At 38.5% G+C, this 23,112-nt stretch overlaps 1 protein-coding gene across 1 annotated transcript in view; it reads left to right on the forward strand.

The window, feature by feature from the left end:
- MAP2 (microtubule associated protein 2) overlaps positions 1-23,112 on the forward strand; it is a 136,016-nt gene that overhangs the window by 75,826 nt on the left and 37,078 nt on the right. Inside the window, exons 5-8 of the mRNA XM_070758313.1 lie at positions 14,880-18,091; positions 18,257-18,734; positions 18,937-19,143; positions 19,994-20,128. Of these exons, the coding sequence (XP_070614414.1) occupies positions 14,880-18,091; positions 18,257-18,734; positions 18,937-19,143; positions 19,994-20,128 (4,032 nt within the window). The remainder of the gene's footprint in view (positions 1-14,879; positions 18,092-18,256; positions 18,735-18,936; positions 19,144-19,993; positions 20,129-23,112) is intronic.

Genomic DNA, 23,112 nt, shown 5'->3' on the forward strand with positions numbered 1-23,112 from the left:
AGCCTCTTCTTCTTCATATGCTAGTGCTCCAGTTTCATCAAACTTAATCCCCAGTTGATCCAGCAAAGCCTTTCCCTCCTCCAATGAGCGTGCTCTGTACATTTTATTGTCCTGGAACACCAAGATGGCCACTGGATAGCCCCAGCTAAATCTGGTTCCACTTTGATATAGCCGGCTTGCAATTGGTTTCAACACAGCTCTCGCTCTCAGGGTTTCCCAGGAAAGATCCCTCAGAACCCTTATCTCATTTCCGTCTTGTTTAAGGCTCGTAGAAGTCTTCAAAGTTTTATAAATCATCTCTGCTTTTTTTTCACTAAGGAAAGCGATGATCACATCTCTCTGTCTGCCGTCTCTCCTGGGGGCTGCCCAATGAACCCGTAACAGCTCCTCCACGCTGACCTCCACGCCTGTCTGTTTATTTAACCAAGCACAGACAGCTTCTGTTAACTTAAATTCAGAGGGCAAATCCATTCTGAACCCTCGTAAACGCAAATTCCTCCTTCTCTGTCTGTCCTCCAAATTTGCGATTCTGTCATTTATTTGTCTTATTTTTCCATCGTAATCCATCACTTGTTTCTCAACTTTCAGTATCTTTCCAGCAGAAGAATCCCCTTCCTTTTTAATTTGTTTAACTTCTAAATCCATCTGTTCCATTTTATTCTCAACTTTGTTGAATCTCTCTTCAAACCCGCTACAAATCTCCAGAAGTTTATCTAACTTCTGCTCAATGTTAGCCAGACTAGAGGGGTCTTTCCCTCCCTCCGCCATTTTAAGATTTATTGTACTCACTTATCACTTCCTTGTTACAGCGAAAGCGCCTCCGTCTTTGCTTGAAATCATAAATCTTCAAACTCACTTTGATGCCGACAGATTCTTGTTTCTTCCTATATTTTTCTAAGGAAGATTTATAGTCTTTTTAAGAGGGAGAAAACTCTTTACATTTTATCTTTGTTCGGAGCCAGAGGTGAAATGCCTAGAAAGCAATTCGGCACATGCGCAATCCCCAAATTTATCCCATCTTAATATGTCTTTTTAAATCTCATCCTAGAGAGGTATACAATTGTTTCGGAACAGTTTTGTATTTGTGCTTGTTAGCATAATCCTCAAATATTTCACTTTTTTCTCAACCCTAAAATCAGAGAGATTTTGTTGGAATTTTGACTATAGATTTTTTTTCCCCATTCCAATTTAAGTCAATAGATACAATAGATTACTCATCATCACCAGAACTGCTGCTGTTTGATATGGGATGGATTCCCTTAGCTATTGTCAATTTCTGACAAAAATGTTCCTCCCCGTGTAAGTCAACTAAGATATTTGAACAGCTTACATTGGGGGGAAAGGATTTCTATTGCTGAAGTTGAAAGCAAAGTCTGTCCTATCTGGGCTATGAAAATCCCAGCAGAAATATCTGTACTGCTGTCTAGGGTTCTGCTTTAAGTTAACCTTGATAATCTTGCCTGATCAATACAGTAAATTACCCCACAAATCCCCAAATTTTATTGTTTAGTCATGTGACCACATCAGTGGGCAATAAAGCATATTAAAATAGGAATGGGAGATATAAAAACACAGTACAGAAAAATCTGCATTAATACATTCATAGAATTTCATTACACTTATCAATTCTAAATGTTCTATCTTTTGGATAATCTTTGATATGAAAGAGCAACAGGTTCATTCTTTGGAAAAAATATGATAGCAATTTTGATTGTTTCAATATTTCTTAAATATTAAAATAGGTGCTTACACCAGGCCTTGCTTCAGCGTTTAGGTAACAGTCAGGGGTGGGTCATTGCCCGGATGGGGTGGAACGCAGTGGGGTAGTGAAAACGGAGCTCCACCCCAGAGCATCTCATTTGCACTGAAAGATGTTGAAAGAAAATGCAGGGCGTCCTGCATAAGCCACGCCCACAGTGTGGTAGTAAAAATTTTGGTAGCCCTTCACTGGTAACAGTCAAATAAGTTATTGTATATCTTCAGTAGCTGAAGTGCCATCTACAGTATATGCAATCTTTTGATGAAACCTCCCATATCTTGCCATAGAATCAAGCTAATAATAATAATAATAATAATAATAATAATAATAATAATAATAATAATAATTTATTAGATTTGTATGCCACCCCTCTCCGAAGACTCAGGGTGGCTCACAACAATAGTAAAAACAATGTTACAGTGGAACAAATCTAATATTAAAAGGGAAAAACATATAAAACCCCATCATTTAAAACCAAACAACACATACATACCAAACATGAAATATAAAAGCCTGGAGGAGGTGTCTCAGTTCCCCCATGCCTGGCGATACAGGTGGGTCTTGAGTAATTTACGAAAGACAAGGAGGGTGGGGGCAGTTCTAATCTCCGGGGGGAGTTGATTCCAGAGGGCCGGGGCCGCCACAGAGAAGGCTATTCTCCTGGGGCCCGCTACATGACATTGTTTAGTCGACGGGACCCAGAGAAGGCCAACTGTGTGGGATTCGTGCGGTAGCAGGCGGTTCTGGAGGTACTCTGGTCCAATGCCATGTAGGGCTTTAAAGGTCATAACCAACACTTTGAATTGTGACCGGAAACTGATTGGCAGCCAGTGCAGGCCACGGAGTGTTGTAGAAATGTAGGCGAATCTGGGAACGATGGTTCTCGCAGCCGCATTCTTCACGATCTGAAGTTTCTGAACACTTTTCAAAGGTAGCCCCATGTAGAGAGCGTTGCAGTAATTGAACCTCGAGGTGATGAGGGCATGAGCGACTGTGAGCAATGACTCCCTGTCCAAATAGGGTCGCAACTGGTGCACCAGGTGAACCTGGGCAAACGCCCTCCTCGCCACAGCCGAAAGATGGTGTTCCAATATTAGCTGTGGATCAAGGAGGACACCCAAGTTGCGAACTCTCTCTGAGGGGGTCAATAATTCACCCCCCAGGGTAATGGATGGTCAGATGGAATTGTCCTTGGGAGGCAAAACCCACAGCCACTCCGTCTTATCAAGGTTGAGTTTGACCTTGTTGACAGCCATCCAGACCCCAGCAGCCTCCAGACACCGGCACATCACTTCCACTGCTTCGTTGACTGGACATGGGGTGGATAACTAGATATCATCGGCATACTGATGATACCTCAACCCATGCCCTTGGATGATCTCACCCAGTAGTTTCATGTAGATATTAAATAGCAGGGGGGAGAGGACCAACCCCTGAGGCACCCCACAAGGGAGAGACCTAGAGGTCGACCTCTGACCCCTCCCACTAACACCGACTGCGACCGACCGGAGAGGTAGGAGGAGAACCAATGGAGAACAGTGCCTCTCACTCCCAAGCCCTCAAACTGGCACAGAAGGATACCATGGTCGATGGTATCGAAAGTCGCTGAGAGGTCAAGAAGCACCAGGACAGAGGACAAGCCCCTGTCCCGGGCCCGCCAGCGATCATCCATCAACGTGACCAAAGCTGTAGCCCGGCCTGAATCCAGACTAATGAGGGCCTAGATAATCGGCTTCTTCCAAGGACCACTGGAGTTGGAGCGCCACCACCTTCTCAACAAACTTCCCCATAAAAGGAAGGTTGGAGACTGGATAGTTGTTAAGCACGGCTGGGTCCAGGGAAGGCTTCTTGGGGAGGGGGTGCACAAGTGCCTCCTTATAAGGAGCTCCCTCGCCAAGGAGGCGTTGACAATCTCTTGGACCCAGCTCCGTCTCACCTCTCGGCTGGCTGAAACCAACCAAGAGGGACACGGATCCAGTAAACAGGTGGTGCAACTCACAGCTCCAATGGCCTTGTTCACTTCATCAGGTGTCAAACTCCTCCCAGACAGATGGACAAAGACGTTTAGCCCCAGTTACCTCGACTGACTCGTTGTCAGCCGATACTGCTACACAATTGGAGTCGAGGTCTGCCTGGATCCGAGTGACTTTATCAGCGAAAAATGAGTTAAATTACTCGGCACTGCCCTGAAAGGGCTCCCCAACTCCCCCCTGATTTAGAAGGGAGCGGGTCACCCTAAACAGAGCGGCCGGGCGGGATTCTGCTGATGCAATCAAGGTGACATGGTACGCACATCTTGCCCCCTTGAGCGCCACTTTGTAGGTCTTAATAAAAGCTCTTACAAGTGTTTGATCGGATTTGGACTTACTCTTTCTCCATCGCTTCTCTAGACGTCTCTTCTGGCGTTTCAACTCCCGGAGCTTGTTGGAGCTCTACGGGGTCTAGTGCCACAGAGAGGTTGCAATGGCGCAATTCGGTTAAGAGCCTCGGCTGCAGCCTTGTTCCAGGCCTCAGGAAGAGACTCCGCTGAGCTGTGGACGAGTGAATCTGGTAAAACCCCAAGTGCCCTCTTAAAGCCCTCTGGGTCCATCAGTCGTCTGGGGCGGAACCTCCTAATCGGTTCCGCCTCCCTGCGGGGGAGGATTGGAGCCAGGAAATCAAGCCACAGAAGGAAATGGTCTGACCATGACAAAGGCAATGTTTCTAAGCCCCTTAATCTCAGACCATTACCCAATTGCTCCAAGATGAATACCATGTCGGGTGTGTGCCCCCTCTCATGAGTCGGACCCTGAACTACTTGAGTCAGGTCCATTGTTGTCATGGTGGCCATGAACTCCTGTGCTAGTCCAGAGGAACCACCAAGTGAGGGCAGATTGAAGTCCCCCAGGACAATAAGTCCGGTGAACTCCACCACCAACCCGGCCACCTCCTTGAGAAGCACAGGCAGGGCTGTTGACACGCAGCTGGGAGGCAGGTACATGAGTAACAAGCCCACCTGAACCCCTAAATCCAACTTCACAAGGAGGGACTCACAGCCCGCAATCTCAGGGGCAAGAAGCCTACGCAGGCAAAGGTTCTCACTGGCTACAATAGCCACTCCTCCCCCCTTCCCTGGGGTCAAGGCTGATGCCATACCTGAAACCTGGCTGGGCATATTTCTGAGAGAGGAACTCCTTCCTCTGGGCCCAGCCAGGTTTCAGTCACACATGCCAGATTTGCCTCCTCATCCATGTTAGAAATATGTTCTGGAAAAAAATTCTTCTATGATGTTGTGGCATATGAATTGTTCATTACTTTTATTATTATGAAATGGATTTTGCAGGTCATCAAGTGCAAACCCTTGCTTAAGCAGGAAATCCTACCGCACCTCAGCCAAATGACAGTCCAATCTCCTCTTGAAAATGTCCAGAGTTGGGGAGTTCACAACCTCTGCTGGCAGGACGTCCCACTGGTTGATCTCTCTGACTGTCAGGAAATTCTTCCTTATTTCTAGGTTGAATCTCTCCTTGGTCAGCTTCCAACCATTGTTCCTAGTCTGGCTCTCTGGTGCCCTGGAAAACAGTGTGACCCTCTCCTCTCTGTGGCAACCCCTCAAGTACCTGTAGACTGCTATCATGTGCCCCCTGGCCCTTCTTTTCTCTAGGCCACCCATGCCCAGTTCCAGCAATCTCTCTTCATAAGTCTTGGTTTCTAGTCCCCTAATCATTTTGGTTGCTCTTTTCTGCACCTTCTCTTTTGAAATGTGGTAACCAGAACTGAATGCAGAACTCCAGATGTAGTCTGACCAGGCCGTTATAGAGTGGTATTAATACCTCCCTGGTCTTGGAGTGTATCCCCCTGTTGATGCAGCTTAGGATTGTGTTTGTCTTTTTAGCTGCTGTTTTAATTTATTGCAATAGTCCACAGCAATATCATGTACCTACTTGGCATACCTTCCTCTTTTAAATCTCTGAACTGGAGAAAAAAGATTAAAAGGCATGTATGAGTAGTGAGCTTACTGGGAGGCTAGTTCAACTGCTGGCCTTGCAGTAAGTACTCAAGCAACCCAGATATTGATACAGGTTTACTTACATGGCCTGGGTTAGTCCAAAATATGCTACCAACTCTTGAGTTACTCCCAATTTATTTCAGTGGGATGCAAATAGTAATGCCTGCCTTTTCACTTGTTTGCACAGAGTAGAATTAAAAAGCCAGATATTCTGTTATTATGGCTTTGTGTGTATTAGCTGCAGGTATATGCAACTAAAATTATTTGGAGTCAAGAATTAACAGCTATAAGACACTCTTTTCTCCAGGCCAGAAATAAAATTGGAATCCTGAGCTTTCCCAAGTCTGTGGAACCAGGGCAAAAAAACCCATCAGTAAATGCTGCTGTGTTAGACTGCATCGAAATAGACCCAGTTTCAAGCACTGATCAGTTTCCAAACTTGCTGGATGACTTTGCTTCAGGCATTTTCTCTCAGTTCAACTTAGCTCAGAAAATGGTTTAAACATTAGATGAGCCTGTCATTGGTATTGCTTTGAGAGTAGTCTAGAAATACATGTAATTTATATACTCTATTGACACTAGGCAATATATATGCAAAAAATAAATATGTTCAATAATACTGTAATAAGGAAATGAAAGTACAGTATGGCCAAAATGAAGGAAAATTATATATAATTTAATGATATTTAAGTTTAAATATAATAAAAAATATATCCATTTAGCATTGATAATAAGATGACTGTCCATGTATTTAATCGTTTTCCAATTTGGTCTCATTAAAAGTTACACTGCAGTGATCATTGTTGGAAGGGCTCTGAGGGATACATCTAAGATCTGAAAATCATGTAGACTTGGACCCAGCTTCTTTTTTCTTCCTCTGCAATTCAAGTGTAATTCATTCTATGGCTACCCTACCAAAAGTTGATGGGCAAATTCAAAAGAAAGAGAGGGAATGAGTCAGATCTCTTTTAGGTCTGTTTCAGCAGGGTCTGCAGCTGTAGCTTCATTTTTCTACTTTCATAGCTTAGTTCACTTATATATAAAAATGAGTGGATATGTTTGTACTGCTGGGGAGGAGTAAAGTAACTAATACAATTTTAATAGAACTAAGTTGAATATAGACATTATTGTCTTTAGATTTCAATTGGCAAGGTTTCCTGAATGGTGTCTGATCCATTTAGTCAAACAGAGTTAGGCATAGAGTTCCATAGGCAATTTATCTTTCTGTCTTTAATGCACTCCATGAGGCTAACTGAGAAAGAAATGTTGAATAAAAAAGAGCTTTTATTTTAAGCATATATGTCTTTGAATAAAAATTTGAAATAAAAGGGTGAATTGCAAGTTAAGAGCTACATTTTCTAAAGTATTAACTGTAACTAGAAGACATTTTAATTGTTTTCTCTCCACCAGAAATTAGCTTTATTATTATTTTTTAATTCAATAGTCTCCAACAGCAGTTAAATTAAATATTCCTTTGTGTAAAATTATTTGCTGTTCAGCTACTATCGTAATAACGATGGTGCCAGAACAAACTTAATTCATGCCAAAGCACCATTTTGCCTCTGTGAAATTTTTTCATGGAACAGGTATGATGAAAGTTTCCATTCACTTTGTGATCATTTCAACAAAAGATAATGGACAACAGTGGATAAATGAGGTATAAAACTTGAATTCTCTTCTCTCCCTATATAGCTGGTATTAGGAGGTTACAGTATATGTTTGTATCGCAGACATATTACAGTGTCTGCGATACAATAATACAGAGGCCTAAAAATAAGCAGTAATACAGAGGCTTAAAAATAAGCATTCAATTATTACTTATAATAGTTTTCTTCAGGTAAGGATCTTGAAATTTTAGAAATTTCATTAGCAAATGATGACCTGTTTTAAAATTTCAATAAAAATCAGAGTCACAGTTTAATATCCCATACATTGATTTCAGGCTATTATTATTCTCAAACATTTTAAACAATACTTATTCCATTAGACTACAAATAATCCTGCTTGTGCCATGACAAACTTATCTAGGGACTGAAGGGTTGTGACATATATCTTTCCTCCTCCAACTTATCAGTCAAACATACGTTGCCTCTTGAGAAACAGATATTTTTCCCATGGAAAATCATATTACATATGACTGATCTCAAAAAAAAATGCTGCCTAATACATTTATTTGATTAATTGGCTATACAGATCAGCTGACCCAAAGCTGGAGGATTACTCATAGATGCCTGCTGAATCTGTCTTTTGTCAAAAAGGCAAAATGTGCATCATGATGTAATGTGAACTCTGTCTCTTACGTATAAATATGATATCACAAAGCAAGTACAATATGGACAGGCTTTGTGTCCTGATCTTGCAACAAACATTTCACTATTTGGTCCTCAAGAATATGAAAGAGAGAGAAAAAGAGGGACTCTTCAAAGGCCATGTCTTTATAGTTGCATTATATTAAATATTCTTCAAAAAAAGTCCTGCAGTTTTTTTGTAACAGTTGTTTGAAATTAATTTTCTAAGCCTCTTGAACTAAAGCTAACATTCCTTAAAGTTGAAATATTACCCCAAATAGTTCCCAAGGAACATTAGCCCGATTCTGCTCAGCTGTTCATTTAGTCTTCCTTCTATGTCAGGGCTGTCAAACTACGGCCTATGGACCAGATGCGTCATGTGCTGGCCACGCCCACGCCCAGTTTAGTGAAGGGGGGGAATCCTGATATGTCATGTGATGCTGCTGTGACAATGTAAATTTGACAGTTCCTCCTGTATCTCATGTGACAAGAATGGACTTTTACAGAAAACTACCAGGAAAATAAAGCAATTTCTCTATGCAATACTATTTTTAAAGAAAATTCCACAGAAAAATGTATGCTCCTCGTTGTTTTTTAAAATACATTTTGTAATTTTCTTAAAAGCTACAAATGAGTAGCTGCTTAAAGATGCACAGGCCATAATTACAGCACAGGTGGCCAGATTCTGCGCAGCAGCAGTGGGGATTCGTCGCAAATGTGTGCCTTCATCATAGCGAGATATGTACATCTTTTACAATGGGTCAATTTTGGTTGGTCAGCCAAAAGTCATGAATTTTATAAGTCATTTGTCTCCAGATGTCCAAGAACCTCAGCATGTCTTTGTTGACTTGGGTGACGACCAACTTTGAATGGTCAACGAACTGCTGTAAGTGAAGGACTACATTTATCACCCAAGAATCTGCTACTAGGATCAAAGAGATACTAAAATGTCTAGATTCTAAGAATCTGAAATGGTTCTTGGATTTTTTTAAAAATTATTATTATATTGATGGTCTTTGATTGTAATACAGGTCTATTTATTTAGGTAACACCAAACATAGAAAATATCAATACATTTCAAATGAGGCTATAGATAAAAAGCCTAACTAATCCAAAACAATATTTTATATATCAATATGAAAATAAAATAAAAATGGGGGAAAATAATGGACACTGTCTATAATACATATATGGTTATATTTTAATGTAAATAACTGCATGTAAATTGTAGAACCCACACTTAAAATAATAGGGTTGAAATATCCAATAATATTAAAATGGTCTTATTTATCTAAAATCTTGCCTGAAAAACCTACTTCTGTTATTTTATTGTCAATGACTGTAGACTTGCTAAGGCCTGTCCACTGTATTTTGTACAACATTTGAATCTCAGAGGGCAGAAACAGAGGTATTTGACTTCCCTACCTTCATTTCACATCATAATAAGTTTTTGAAGTATTCCTCATCATTTTCTCCATGGAAAATGTCAAGAACAGGTACAGCTGATGATGTCCTGTTTTGAATACTGACTTATTTCATTTTTTTTTTAAAGAAAACAGTGCGTACCAATTTTATAATACTTGTAAAAGGTAAACGTAAACGTAAAGCTTCTGTACATGAATGATTATAGACCATATAATATCTGTTAATCTTGAAGCTGTTGCCTCATTTTTCCATACTTTCCTTCTCCTTTCTGCTCCCCCAAAGAAGAAGAAGAGGAAGAAGAAACAGTCAAAGGTCCCATGGCTGATGACCCCAAACCTGAGGCTCCCTTTGATGAGAAGTATGAGAAAAGGAGTGAGCCTGCTGAGCCTTTGGAACAAACAGAGGGTTTCTCAGAGGCCCAGCAGGATTCCCTTCCTGAAGATCAAGTGGATCACAATGAGGAAAATATAATCCTCATTGGAAAGGAAACCTCAAAAGCAAAACTGCCTTCCTCCGGTGAGGAAGGTATGCCTGCATTAGGGACCTGCATGTCTTGACTGCATAGGAGCTGCTATTCAATTTTCTCCCCATTCTGTCATTGGCTTTTCTTCCCATTGTCCTCATGGTTAATGCTCTTGTTATTATGCTTGAAGAGTGTGCACATGGCAAGCCAAAGGCTGTATGATGACATGGTTTCCCACCACAGCAGTAGATTCCTGATTTTTTAAGGGAGTGTTTTCTATTCATGATACCATTTGCAGTGCAGCCAACCCGATATGCCATCCCTTGTCCCTCCTCGTTGCAGATGTGTTTGCCAGTCACATTGCTGCTATTTGTGCCTTTATATATATTTCATTTCATTTTGGTACAGAGGTTCATCTGTTTTTCATTTCAAGAAGCAAACTGATTAACCCTGACTATGGCTTAAAATGCTTACTTTGTAAAGTTCGTTTGTGCTCTGCAATCTACTTTTGCTTATGCTTCAAAACATTCTGCCTCAATTTCCCTAAGGCTATTGCTGCTTATATCATATCTTTACCATTCATTGCAGCCCACCATAATACTTGTTTGCCATTGCCAGGATTTTGAGTTTGCATCCGTTTTATCTTTCTTTCCAGCTGTTTATCTGAGTGGAAGTCCCAGTGTGAGAAGAAAAATCACATGAATCATATTGGATATTATAGTGAAGGACTAAATACAAAACTCATAAATTTCCACTGACTTATATTGCTTATTCTTAATAAACCAGATTAAATTTAATCTAGATATATACTCACAGTTCTCTGCACACAAACCCTTGAACAAATAATTGTGGACTGGTTAAAATTAATTTTTATTCCAGGAATATTTTTGGGAAGTTAAGGCTCTCCTAGCTGAACATACAGTATATCACAACAGCTGCAAATATTACAAACTAACTTTGCTTCTTACTTCACTAAGTATTCATCACCCCTTGACTATATCAACAAACATGTAACCCAAGCTATTTGTGATAGGGAACATATATGAACATAATCTCAAGTAATGAGAATTTTGTGATCAGGATAGTTTCGCTTGGGATTCCAGCACTGGAAATGATTTATGTTCTCTTCTTCCATGTTTACATTTCCCCTCCATAGGTATTTGACCTCTTAGTTTACTGTTAACATTTTTTTTAAATGAAAGATTCTACTCATTGATGAATCTTCACATCATTTGTGTCAAAAGTGACTTATCTAATGAAACATACAATAAAATAATTGAAAATAAGTTATTTTACTGAGTCACTGAACAAGACAGGTAGAAAGTGTAGGAATGACATTCATTTTCATGCGCATTAAATGAATTTAATTAATTCATTTATTCCCTCAAATCAAGCAATAATTTGGAATTAATTGTTGAAGATGATAGATTCCCATGCAGACTTTGTAAACCTGAAAACTGACTAGTTTATCCTTGTAAATCAATTCAACAGGATATTTTTGAGACAAAACTAATTTGCCACATTCTCTGATATGATCTAAATTGTTTGTAATTTTCCTAGGAAAGAATTAATGGTTGAAATGAGGTGTAATAAAATGTTCACTGAAAAATCAGTATTTAATGAATGGTATAATCATAAATAATAGGAAATAGGATAACAGAAAATTGAACTTACAACATTGTGTAAGACTATGGTGTGTGTTTACACAAAGTGAAAGAGAGAGGAGGGAGGGAGAGACAGAGAGAGAGAGAGAGAGAGAGAGAGGGAGAGATGAACTTAACAAAACACTTCAAGTAAATCAAACATAGGCCCAGCTTTTGGGGTCATTAGAAATTAAGCAGAACCTTGAAAATTAAGATAGGAGGCTGACACTTTGCTACATGTTATCTTATCTCTCACTCTCAGTCTAATGCATGTATTTTAATTTGGAAAAAGGAATTGACAAACAATAAGAATGCCCAGCTGGCATAGGTTTCACTTGGTTTTTAGTTCTGAATCTATCTGCAGGAGACGGGGATTGATCCTGGGATATTTTGGATGCTGAATTTTTCATTTTGGAAGCAATGAAGTCTATGGGAAATGTAAATAATAAAGATCTAATGCTTTTTTTCTCACCATGTGTTTCGGGGGTCACATAAAGGCCCTATGCAGAGCATTTGAAAGAGCATATTTGAAAAGACATTAATATAAGGAAAGCACGGCCCTTTGAAACAGCTGTGTCCCCTAGAAAGTTCTCACGGCTGTTTTGAAGGCTGTCCCTGGATGTTTCTATTTTCATACGCCGACACAGCTCTTTTTCCCTAGCAGCCATAACACATGTACATGTAGGTGCAGAAAACTAGAGGCACCTGTTGAAGCAATCATGACAGCTTCCCAAATGTTCAAAGTACTATATTTTAATGCTTTGCTTCAAGGAAGGGTACTTTACTTGTACCAGCATACTTGATGAATTAGTTCTTTATGAATGCTTTGCTCAGGCATTCCATTTATTATTATTTAATCATAGATTTCTAAATTGTTTTTTTTCTAAGGCAGAAATTATTTCCTATTATGGAAGATTCAAAATAAAGCAAGCAAAAATATTTGTCTGTTTCCAGGCAATATATGTATATCTTTTCTTAGTCTTTTGTAGAACTGTCTATCTACTGGCTAAAAAGTTGGCACAAGCTTCCTTTCCAACTAGAAGCAATATATTTTTGTTTTGAAGCTCAGCTTCCAGAGGGATAAGAAGCTGTGCATTTTTTAAAATAACTTGGGAATCTGGGCATTATGCTTTATCAGGGAGCTGATCTCTTTCCTCCACCACCTTATAAAATCCACAGAAATTAATGGGTTTTACTATACAAATGAAGCAAGTATAATTCTTCACATAGCACAACATTTCATTTTCACATCATTGATTCTAACTGCATTTAAAAAAATTAAATCTCTTTATTGAGGATAGATTGTTCAAGGACTATTAGTCTACAGTACTACAATTGACTACAATACAGTAGTCAAAACTGCCAGACTTAAAGATGGTTCATGGTTCATCATCACACTTCCTGAGGTATCAATCTAGTCAATCATTGTTGCAGCCTGAATTCTGGACTGGACATTGCTTTCCATCAAGCCATTTATCTCAGATGTTCATCAGCTAGAAGAAGCATTTTTTCCTAGTTCTGACCCAGGAGGCTACTCTGCATATGGAAACCAATTTCCTAGTGTGGAATTGATTCTAATAATTATATTGTGTGGCTTTAAACTGCTTTATTTCACTGTTATCAGAAAGCTGTTTATTATTGGAGTTCTTTATCCTGAATCTGGGGTGTGTGTGTGTGTGTTACAAAATCATTGAAGAATTCCAGTCTTGCAAAATGCAATTTCTCTGGGAAATAAATCAAGGGCAGAAGATTACATTAGAAATACAAGAAATCCTTCCAATTGTGGTAGTTTTTTTCCTCCATTTTTCTCCTTTTAGAAAAGTTATTTCCAATATCTAGCTGCTCAGATGTACGATAATTCCTATATGTTTCACAACCCATACTTCCTAACCAACTTTGCAAATGGAGAAGTTTGTTGAAAAGGATGCTACTAACAATTGTATGTTTTGCAGCCCAATTCAGATGCCTCACTGATTCCTGGGCTTGCCAGTAATTCTGGAGAAATGTGCATAATTTTAATTATTTCAAAATAAATATGCCTTTTTCTGCTTACTGAGCTGAAATAGTTCCTACTGAAATAATTAAGAATTCAATGCCAAGGTCAGATCTGGTCTTTAAATATGTATAAATGGGTAGCCATTGTTACACCCTGATGCGTGTGTCTTTGTCTCTCTTTCGGTGTGTCTGTGTGTATTGTACATATAGAGACAAATACATACACAACCTCAATAATTGATTTAGGAGAACTTCATAAAATGTTTTGAAAAAGTGCTGTTATATAAATTAGGGTTATGTTTGCTTAAAAATGATTTGGAATTACTGTTTTATACCTCACTCAAGTTCAAATACAATGCCTATTCATTAAAACACAGTTGCCTTTTTTCAGTATACCATTTGAGCCACAAAATAGATGTAGTTACTACTATAAATTATTTTAAAGATGCACTTCTTTAAGAACTTGATTTATTAAAATTAATTTATATTTTCTTCAGGTGTCATGAAAGTCCAAGAAAAGATATGCATGCTTGAATGAATAGCAGTGAGGTATTGTCCTTGGGGTTGAGAGAAGTATGGAACACTACTTCTGAGTCACTGTCAAAGCCTGCAACAACCTTACAATAAATGTGAATGTGTAATATACACAAAGATTAATAATTGAATTCCATTATTTTTAAATGTTAAATATTCAACCTCAGTTTTTCAACAATGTTTCAGAGTTGCAGTACAGTGATTTTATATGAAACAGTTGTAGGTATAAACATTCTATCATAAACTTGTGTTTGTTAAGAATAGTTTTATGATACTAGAATTTTTTTAAAAAATTATTTAAAAAGCAGTCCCCTCATTCCCCAATTTGTGCGAAAAGTTGATTGGTATATCCATTTCATTTTTACCATGATTTGGTCAGAATCAGATAAAAGGAATAATATCATTAAATGGATACAGGGCTTTAGATTTTAACTATAGCACATAAATGAATTCACACATACACATGTAATTATATTCATATTTGTTACATTCCAGAATCTTATCTCAACTTCATTGCATAGTAAAGTTTTCTAAGGTGAAGTTGGATTTGTTTTTAATCTAATAATTGTTACAAGTATAACAAAATACATCTAGGTTAATCAATATAAGATTATTAATAGTGCACCAAGAGAGTAAAACAATAATAAAGTAAACAGATCTCTAATAAGTTTTTCTAGTTGCATGTAGCCATATTTTTATGACTTTGCCATGCCACATTATGCTATAAACTACTTTTATAAATGATTTCTGTAAACTGTTCTAAAATCCAATGCAACAACTACAGATTTACTTTCAGCCTCGAAGATGGAAATCCATGGACTGGAAGGTACGAGCCTTTTCGCAGCTACACCCTTGAGCACCAAGGAAGAAGAGAAAGGAAGTAAACCCAGTGAGCACCCCATCCAAGATGCCTTAGTTCCACAGCCAGCAAAAACAGAGACTATAGAAATGAGAGAACCACAGCTCACAGAAGAAGAGATGACATCAACATCTCGGTTGGGAGAAACTTTGGAGGCCACTCTGCAAAAGAAAGAAGAGAAGGCTTCCACATCTCAAGAGCAAAGAGATTTGTCAACAGAGTTGCATAAGAAAAGTACACTAGATGAAAAGGCCACAGAGTACCAGAAATCTGCAACAGAAGCATCACCCTTGGAATCTAAAGATGATCAGATGACTATTACAAAAAATGACTTTACCTCTCCTGCAAGCATTGGTTCTTCTTTATGCTCAGAATCTATAGTGGACATAGGCACAGTAACAAGTGCCTTTTTTCCTGAAACCTTACCAGGTGTTCGACGTATGTCTGAACCAGAAGAGAGTAGCAAAACAACACAAAAGTCTGCTATTACAGAGATTACCAAAGACCTTTCAAAAGATCAAACAATGAACAAAGAGCACATAAAAATACAGGAAGAAGATTTTGCAGTGGTGGCTACAAGTGCCTCACAAGCCATTGTAGAACAAACTCCAAGTAAGGTTCCCCTTTGGGAAGAAGAGAAAGATATGACTGAGGATGAAAGTGACGAAGAGAGGTACTCCATATCCAGTAGACAGAGGCTCAGAGAACCGGATGATCAACCTTTTGCCGCATGTGACCAAAAACCAACCACTCTGAGTAAAGAAGTCATGGGAAAAGACATTGATCCTAAAGCAGCATATGATGCACACAAAGCAGAAGATTTGGGGATAGGGGAATCAACAACATGGAATAGTAAAAAAGAAGAGAAAACACATGGTGCTGAGGTCATGGCAGACCGATTCAGTAAAGATTTTTTTCCTGAAAAATATGAAGAGCATTTGGATACTGCTACATTACATGAAACCATAGAGAAAACCCCATCTGAAGCACATAAAGAGCCTCAGGAAGAAAAAGAAGGGAAAGGTAAAACGTTTCCTGTTACAGATTCAGATCCTCATCAAATGAGGATAGAAGAAGATAAATCAGGTATGTCTACATATTTTGAAACTTCCACTCTTAAAGATGAAGTTATCAAGAGTGATAAAGTACCGCAAGGCAACGATTACTATGAACTGAGTGATTCAAAAGACCAGACTTATGATATTTACCATAAAAATTCCCATGCATCTAAAAAGGAGACTGATGACTATCAGCCAGAAACACCTCAGCAACCCAGCCCACCTGCTCATCAAATTGGATACAGTACGCTTGCCCAGAGTTTCCCAGAAGATGATGCCAAGGAACCTAGCTCTCCTCCAGAAAGAATGTATACTATTGACCCAAATGTGTATGGAGATAAGAGAGAACTTCACAGTAAAAATAAAGATGATTTAACTCTCAGCAGGAGCTTAGGGCTTGGTGGAAGATCTGCTATAGAACAGAGGAGTATGTCAATTAATCTCCCAATGTCCTGCTTAGATTCTATAGCACTGGGATTTAACTTTGGACGTGGTCATGATCTTTCACCTTTAGGTTCAGATATTTTAGATACAGGTAGTGGAGATGAAGGTGATGATTACTTGCCCGCCACCACCCCAGGAATAGAAAAAGCTCCTTCCTTCCCAACAGAAAATAGGGAAGAAGAAGAAGGAGAAGAGGAAGAAGGAGAAGAAGAAGAACCAGCAGAAGGAGAAGAGAGGACAGAAGAGTCCAAATTTAAAGAATCAGGAGAGATTCAGGTGGAGCCCTTATATGAATCGCCTTTCCTAGCTAAAGATTATTACAAAAATGGAACTGTAATGGCTCCTGACTTACCTGAAATGTTAGATTTAGCTGGTACAAGGTCAAGAGTAGCATCTGTGAGTGCAGATACAGAGGTTGCACAACAGAAACCTGTTCTTTCAGAGGTGGTTGTTGAGGACAGTTCAGCAGTTCAGCAGCTTATGACTGATGAAAATCACATGACTCTAAAAGCTGACAATCAAATAGAAGATTTAGGCTACTGTGTTTTCAACAAATACACAGTACCATTACCATCTCCAGTTCAGGACAGTGAGAATTTGTCAGGAGAAAGCTGCTCTTATGAGGAGAAAATGAGGAGAGGTGTAGTTACAGATCTCTCATTGATAGAAGTGAAGTTGGCAGCAGCTGAGAGGTCCTGTGAAGAAAAAGAGGTCTCTGAAGACTCCCCGGTTTGGGGCCAGGACTTTGAACTGGAGAGAAAAGCTATTGATAAATTAGATACTGTGTTAGAAAAAAGTGAGGAACAAGCTGATGCTAAAGAAGTATCTTTTTCTGAAGATACTGAACATGAAATAAAGCTTGGTTCAGAGCTAGTAGATGTTAATGATAAAACTCTAGTTGAGCCAGAAACAATTCCATCATCAATTAAGAAAGAAAAAAATGCTATTCACGTTGCTGCAAATATAGATAAGGCAGAATTGTCCTGCAAACCAGACTATGATGCTATAAAACATGATATGGATTCTGCTGCTCGGCAAGTAGAACAGGAGTATCAAAGTAAATTAGAAAGTCATATCACTGAATTAGTTTCAGAGCAGAATAAGGAAGATCCCGAGAAGGTCCTTGTTACAATACATCAAGAACCTGATCTATGTGCAAAATTGGAATCTAATCATATGAAAGATACAACTAAACTGTCTGAAATTGAAATTAAGGAAAAAGGCCCCAAGCCTGATTTGGTGCACCAAGAAGCAGTAGATAAAGAAGAATCATATGAATCAAGTGGAGATAATGGTCAAGTGCAAGAAGGATTATCTGGAGAAATTTCAAAGCCACAAGAGGACAAAATACAACGAGAAAGCCCATCTTTACCAGAGGAAGAAAAAACAGCACATTTTCCATCAGGACAATCTGCTACAGAAAAAAGTATATCAAAAATTATTGAAGAAGAAACCACAGAAACTCAAATGGAGAGCATAATAGAGCATAAAGAAGATCAAGTAGATAAGGTGGCAATAACTGGCACTGAGAATGTTGAAAAGTTACCCTATGATTTAAAATATGAGAAAGAAAAAGAAAAAGAGGAAGTCGAACAAAAGGAAGAGCTTAAGCAAATAGAAGAACAAGAGGAAGAAGTAAAACAAACAAAAGAGGAAATCAAGCAAAGGGAAGAACACGAAAAAGAGATTAAAAATATAGAACAACATGAAGACATTAAGCATGTGAAAGAACATGAAGTAGAGATTAAGAAAGATGAATATGAAGAAAAGACTAAAGAAAAAGAGGAGGAAGAGATCAAGCAAGCAGAAGGACAAGAGGAGGAAAAATATCAAGAAGAGGAAACCAGTAAGCAAATGAGTAAAGAAGAGGACTTGGAGAGACCCAGTGAAGAAGAATGTAAAGCTGTCCCTGTGGAGATACCTGAACTCAAAGGAGTAATAGAATCTGTTGTTACAGTTGAGGATGATTTCATTACAATTATACAGACAACCATTGATGAAGGAGAAGCCAATTCCCACAGTGTTCGCTTTGCTGAAACTGCACAGGCTGAAACAGGCGGAGAAGGTTTCTCTACTGAAGAGCTGGATATGGAGGCAAAGGTTATTGCTCACGTTGAAGCAGACTCAAAAGAAAAGGCTTTGGAACCTCCTGACTCAGCTGAACAGGAAGAAATCCCAGCAACTGATTACAAGACAGAAGTATATGACGATTATAAAGATGAAACTACAATTGATGACTCCGTCCTGGATACCGACAGCATATGGGTGGATACACAAGGTGTGCCTTATGCTTTTTCATTCATTCATTCATTTTGCTTTCAATATACTATATTAATAATGAAAAATAATTAATGGTAGTGCAGTCATGAATGTTATTAAAATAATGCAAGCATGAATCAACCAAATTGTTGAAAAGATTATAACCCAGCAAAGTACAAATAACTAATCTTTTTTTGTTATAATTTACTCTGATCCTGCAGATGATGATAGGAGCATCATGACAGAACAGTTAGACACTGTTCCTAAAGAGGAGAAATCAGAGAGAGAATTGCGGAGACCATCTCTTGATAAACATAAAAAAGAAAAACCCTTAAAAACTGGGAGAGGCAGGATGTCTACTCCTGAAAGAAAAATAGCTAAAAAGGAACCTAGCACAGTCTCCAGAGATGAAGTGAGAAGGAAAAAAGGTTTATATAATACTTGCTCTTTTTCCTTTTATGCTGTACTGTGGGTTGCTCATCTGTATACTTTTTCATTAAGGACATACATTTGTGCTAACAGTATGACATATGATCCATACTCCTTCCATCACTTCACTTTTATGCTGGTGGTAACAGCAAATAAACATACAAAAAGAAATTCATCTCCTAAGATTCATTAATACTGTCAGCATCATATTTCTCTACTCTAATAATATTGGTGCCGAGTATCCACGTAGCACCATTTCCACCTCATGAATTATCACGGCTTCCATGTGAGTACTTTCAATTCTAATCTTTACTGAGAGAGAGAGAGAGGGAGAGAGGGAGAGAGAGAGAGAGAGATAAGTATCCAGAAGACTTCATTTAATTTGAATGAAGGTAAATGTCCAATTCTCTGAATCAAAGCACAGCTAGCTTGGGAGACTTCAAAACTAAATGTCTCACAAGGATCGCTTTGTACTTAATGTACATAGGTGCTCTTTTCTTTCCATAGCTTCATACGTTGCCCAGCATTGAGGTTGTCTGGGATGTTCAGACAAGGGAATGGATTAGAAAAGATACAGATTGGAATAGAAAGAGTTTGCTTTCCCATCATATTAAAATAATATATGCATTTTCAGTAAGTGTGTAATTTTGGAAGGAATGTGTATTGATAGGATGACAGAAATGGTGAAAGCCATAATATCTTAAATATAGATCATGGGGCATTGGTACACTCAAGTCAGAGTTAAATGGCTAAATTGGCACCAGTAGCCAATATGTTGATTTGTTGAAATATATTCTACTTACAATTTTTTTTATTTCTGATTGTATGCTCTTGTTTTCTTGTCTATAGCTGTGTATAAGAAAGCTGAACTTTCTAAAAAAGCTGAAGTTCAGGCTCACTCTCCCTCCAGGAAAATCATTTTAAAACCTGCTATCAAACATACTAGACCAACTCATCACTCCTGTGTTAAGCGGAAGCAGACAGGTGACTGTGCTGTCTTGAATTTATGCAATGTGGCTGGCAAACATAGACATTCCTATTCTCATTATTATTATTTGTAGTCTCATTGCTCTATTGGCTGCTCTAATTTTGATTTCAATTTTTTTCCTCTCTAAGAGTTTTTCAGCTCTCATGAATGATACTGCTTTTTTTTGTATCATGCTCTTTTCATTTATTATTATTCGGAGGCCATGATCATGAATGCTTACCATGCTTGGACTTCCCAAGTTCTGTAGTTGTTTATTGTTGATAATAGTGCTGTATAAATCTTTCTATTTTGCTTTTCGTTTTTCATTTTTGCTCTGTTCTGGTGGGAAAGTGCAAATGGCTTTGAACCATGTTTTACATTTTTCCTTTATTCTTTTACTGTTTTTCTTCTCATGCATAATAATAATTGCGACATTATTTCACTTTGTATTTATATTGTGTACCATAACTCTATCAAAGTGATGGCTGATTTGTTTGCTAAAATTGTTACGTATTAAAGCACGGAATCTGAAACAAATAGCTATTTTTGAACAGGAAATGTTCCTGAATATGAATATTTGCTTGCAGTGAAAAAACATGGAAAATACAGGGGGGGGGGGGAGAGGTACTACTTGCAGTTATTTAGGAGACGGGAGCTTTTGGAGTTGAAGAGATTAATGTAAATACTGTAATTCACAAGGAGCAACATTTGTGCAAATCCTTTTCAGGACAGATTTGCACACTTGTCAATAATTGTACTTGATTAAAAACCTACCCCTCTCCATGCCGGCCCATGAAACCAGAAAGGTTGGGGAATGCTGCTCTATGAGAAGCATCTTGGCTCCCTTGGGAGTCTTGGTTGTTGAGCAGCGAGGTCATTAGCAACAAGCCCATGTGACTGCTTCATTAAAAGACTCCCAGGTGCAGTTATTAAGCAATTTCCCAGGTCTGTGTGAAATAGAGGTCCTCTTGACAGGCAGCCCTTTTGCTCCCAAAAGTTTTTGCAGCTCACCAAAGGATTTTAGCTCCATGCCATGTACAGATAATCCCTTTGTGAGGCTGTAGGAACAAAGATATGTGCGGGATGATGTCATGATGTTCAGAATTTCAGCACCATTCCTGCAGCCCAGAAGAGAGTTTCAGCTTTTCTTTGTCCCCTCTACTTGCAACCTTCCCTGCCTGCTTCCCAAATTAATTTTTGGTAGAAACTGGCATGGAATTTTGCAAAATATAACACATGATTGCGCCGGATGCGGAGTAAGAACATGGACACATGTAGCTGGAATTAAATGGGTCACTTTATTGAAGTTGAACAAAACTGTAATAACTATAAACAATTAACTAGGACCTGCAAAGGCCACTAAAAACTTTTTTGGGCAGAAATAATTTGCAATAAGCTTCCTTGGCAACTATGGGCATAGCTCCTTGCTGAACCAGGTGACAGTACCATGCCTTCACCCAGTTCTTGGCCATGCCAACCATGTGAGGGGGGGGGCTCACCGTCCAATCCGGTTATTGGGTTAGGTGAGTCCCAAGGGCATCCCCTCTCCAATCATCCAGGCCATGCAGAACCATAAGCTCCTGGCAAGAGGCTGCCCATCATCTTTAAAGATGCCCAAAGCAGAATACACAGTTGCTACCACAGCCCATTTCCACCCCTAACCTGTCTACCGCAGTAACCAAAGGGGAAGCCAATCAACCAAATTGGAACTAAATGTGCAACACCCCCTAACCATTTCATCCTTGCTCCGCAGTGTGGAACAGGTGAAAAAACGGCTACGGCTAAAATGCTGCGACTGCAAAAAATTCCTATTCAGCTCCCTTAGGCAACCCCTACCAGGCACGTTGAAAGATAGGGAGGGTGGGTGGGTGTTCGCTGATCAGTAGCTGTGAGGCGCAGCCCTATTTATAGGGATCGCCTGGCCCTCCCCAGTTGCATGGGCAGCTGTGCATGATGCGCAAAGCTGGCGCCGGGATTTCGTGACTCTTCACAAGATCCTGGCTCCCCAGGCCGGCAAAAAATGCTGGGGGCTGCATTCTCCTGGCCCCGGTGCAACCAACAGCTGGCCATTAACTCGGCTGACCGGGCAATTGTGGGGAACCTTTATTTCCTATGGCTTTACGAGCTATAAAGTACCCTTTTCCTGACTGTTGTAACTTTGAATGGTCTTTAAATAAACTCTAAACCATTGTAAGTCTCTATAATTTTCTTTTTTCCCCTTGTTTTATTTTTCTCCTCTACATCACATACAAATTAATTTATTTATTATTATTTGGATTTGTATGCCACCCCTCTCCGAAGATAATAAAATAAATCTCTTTCCTCATTGTTTATATTTCTTGTCCCCTCTTTTATCATAGCTAAATCCTCTAAAATATATTTTGATTTATAATTTATCACAATATCTCATACGCATATTAATTATATATATACATTTCAACTCTTCTTATTAATCATCAAGATTCATATATTATTTCAGATCAATTAGTTGTTCAGACTTCCACATAATGAATTTCAAATTTTCCATCTAAACAGATCTCATATATAAGGGAAATTTTTACCTCAGTAGGTATTGAATCAAAAATTAATCAAGCATTATTGTCTATTCCTTCCTCTAATATACAGTATTGTATTATAAAAAGGAACAAAATTCTTAACAAAGTAATTATATTAATTATATATCTCAAATAATTGTCATCAAAATTTGTTATATTATTTCAAATCAATTAATTATTTAGACTTTCACATAATAAAATTTTCACATAATAAATTTTCAATTGTTTCTTTCAACAAATCTCTTGTATAAAGATAACTTTAAATCAAAAAAGAAAAAATACTCTAATATTATTATCTATTCATCCTTCTATTATACAATGTTGTGTTATATAAAAGAAACACAGAAGTCTTGACCCAGTAATTATATTAATTGTGTATATCAAATTCTAAATGATTCATATTATTACCATTAAATCTAATTTAATAATTATAATAAAAAGAAAAA

The sequence above is a fragment of the Erythrolamprus reginae genome, chromosome 1, assembly GCF_031021105.1.
Source record: "Erythrolamprus reginae isolate rEryReg1 chromosome 1, rEryReg1.hap1, whole genome shotgun sequence".
Lineage (NCBI taxonomy): Eukaryota > Metazoa > Chordata > Lepidosauria > Squamata > Dipsadidae > Erythrolamprus > Erythrolamprus reginae.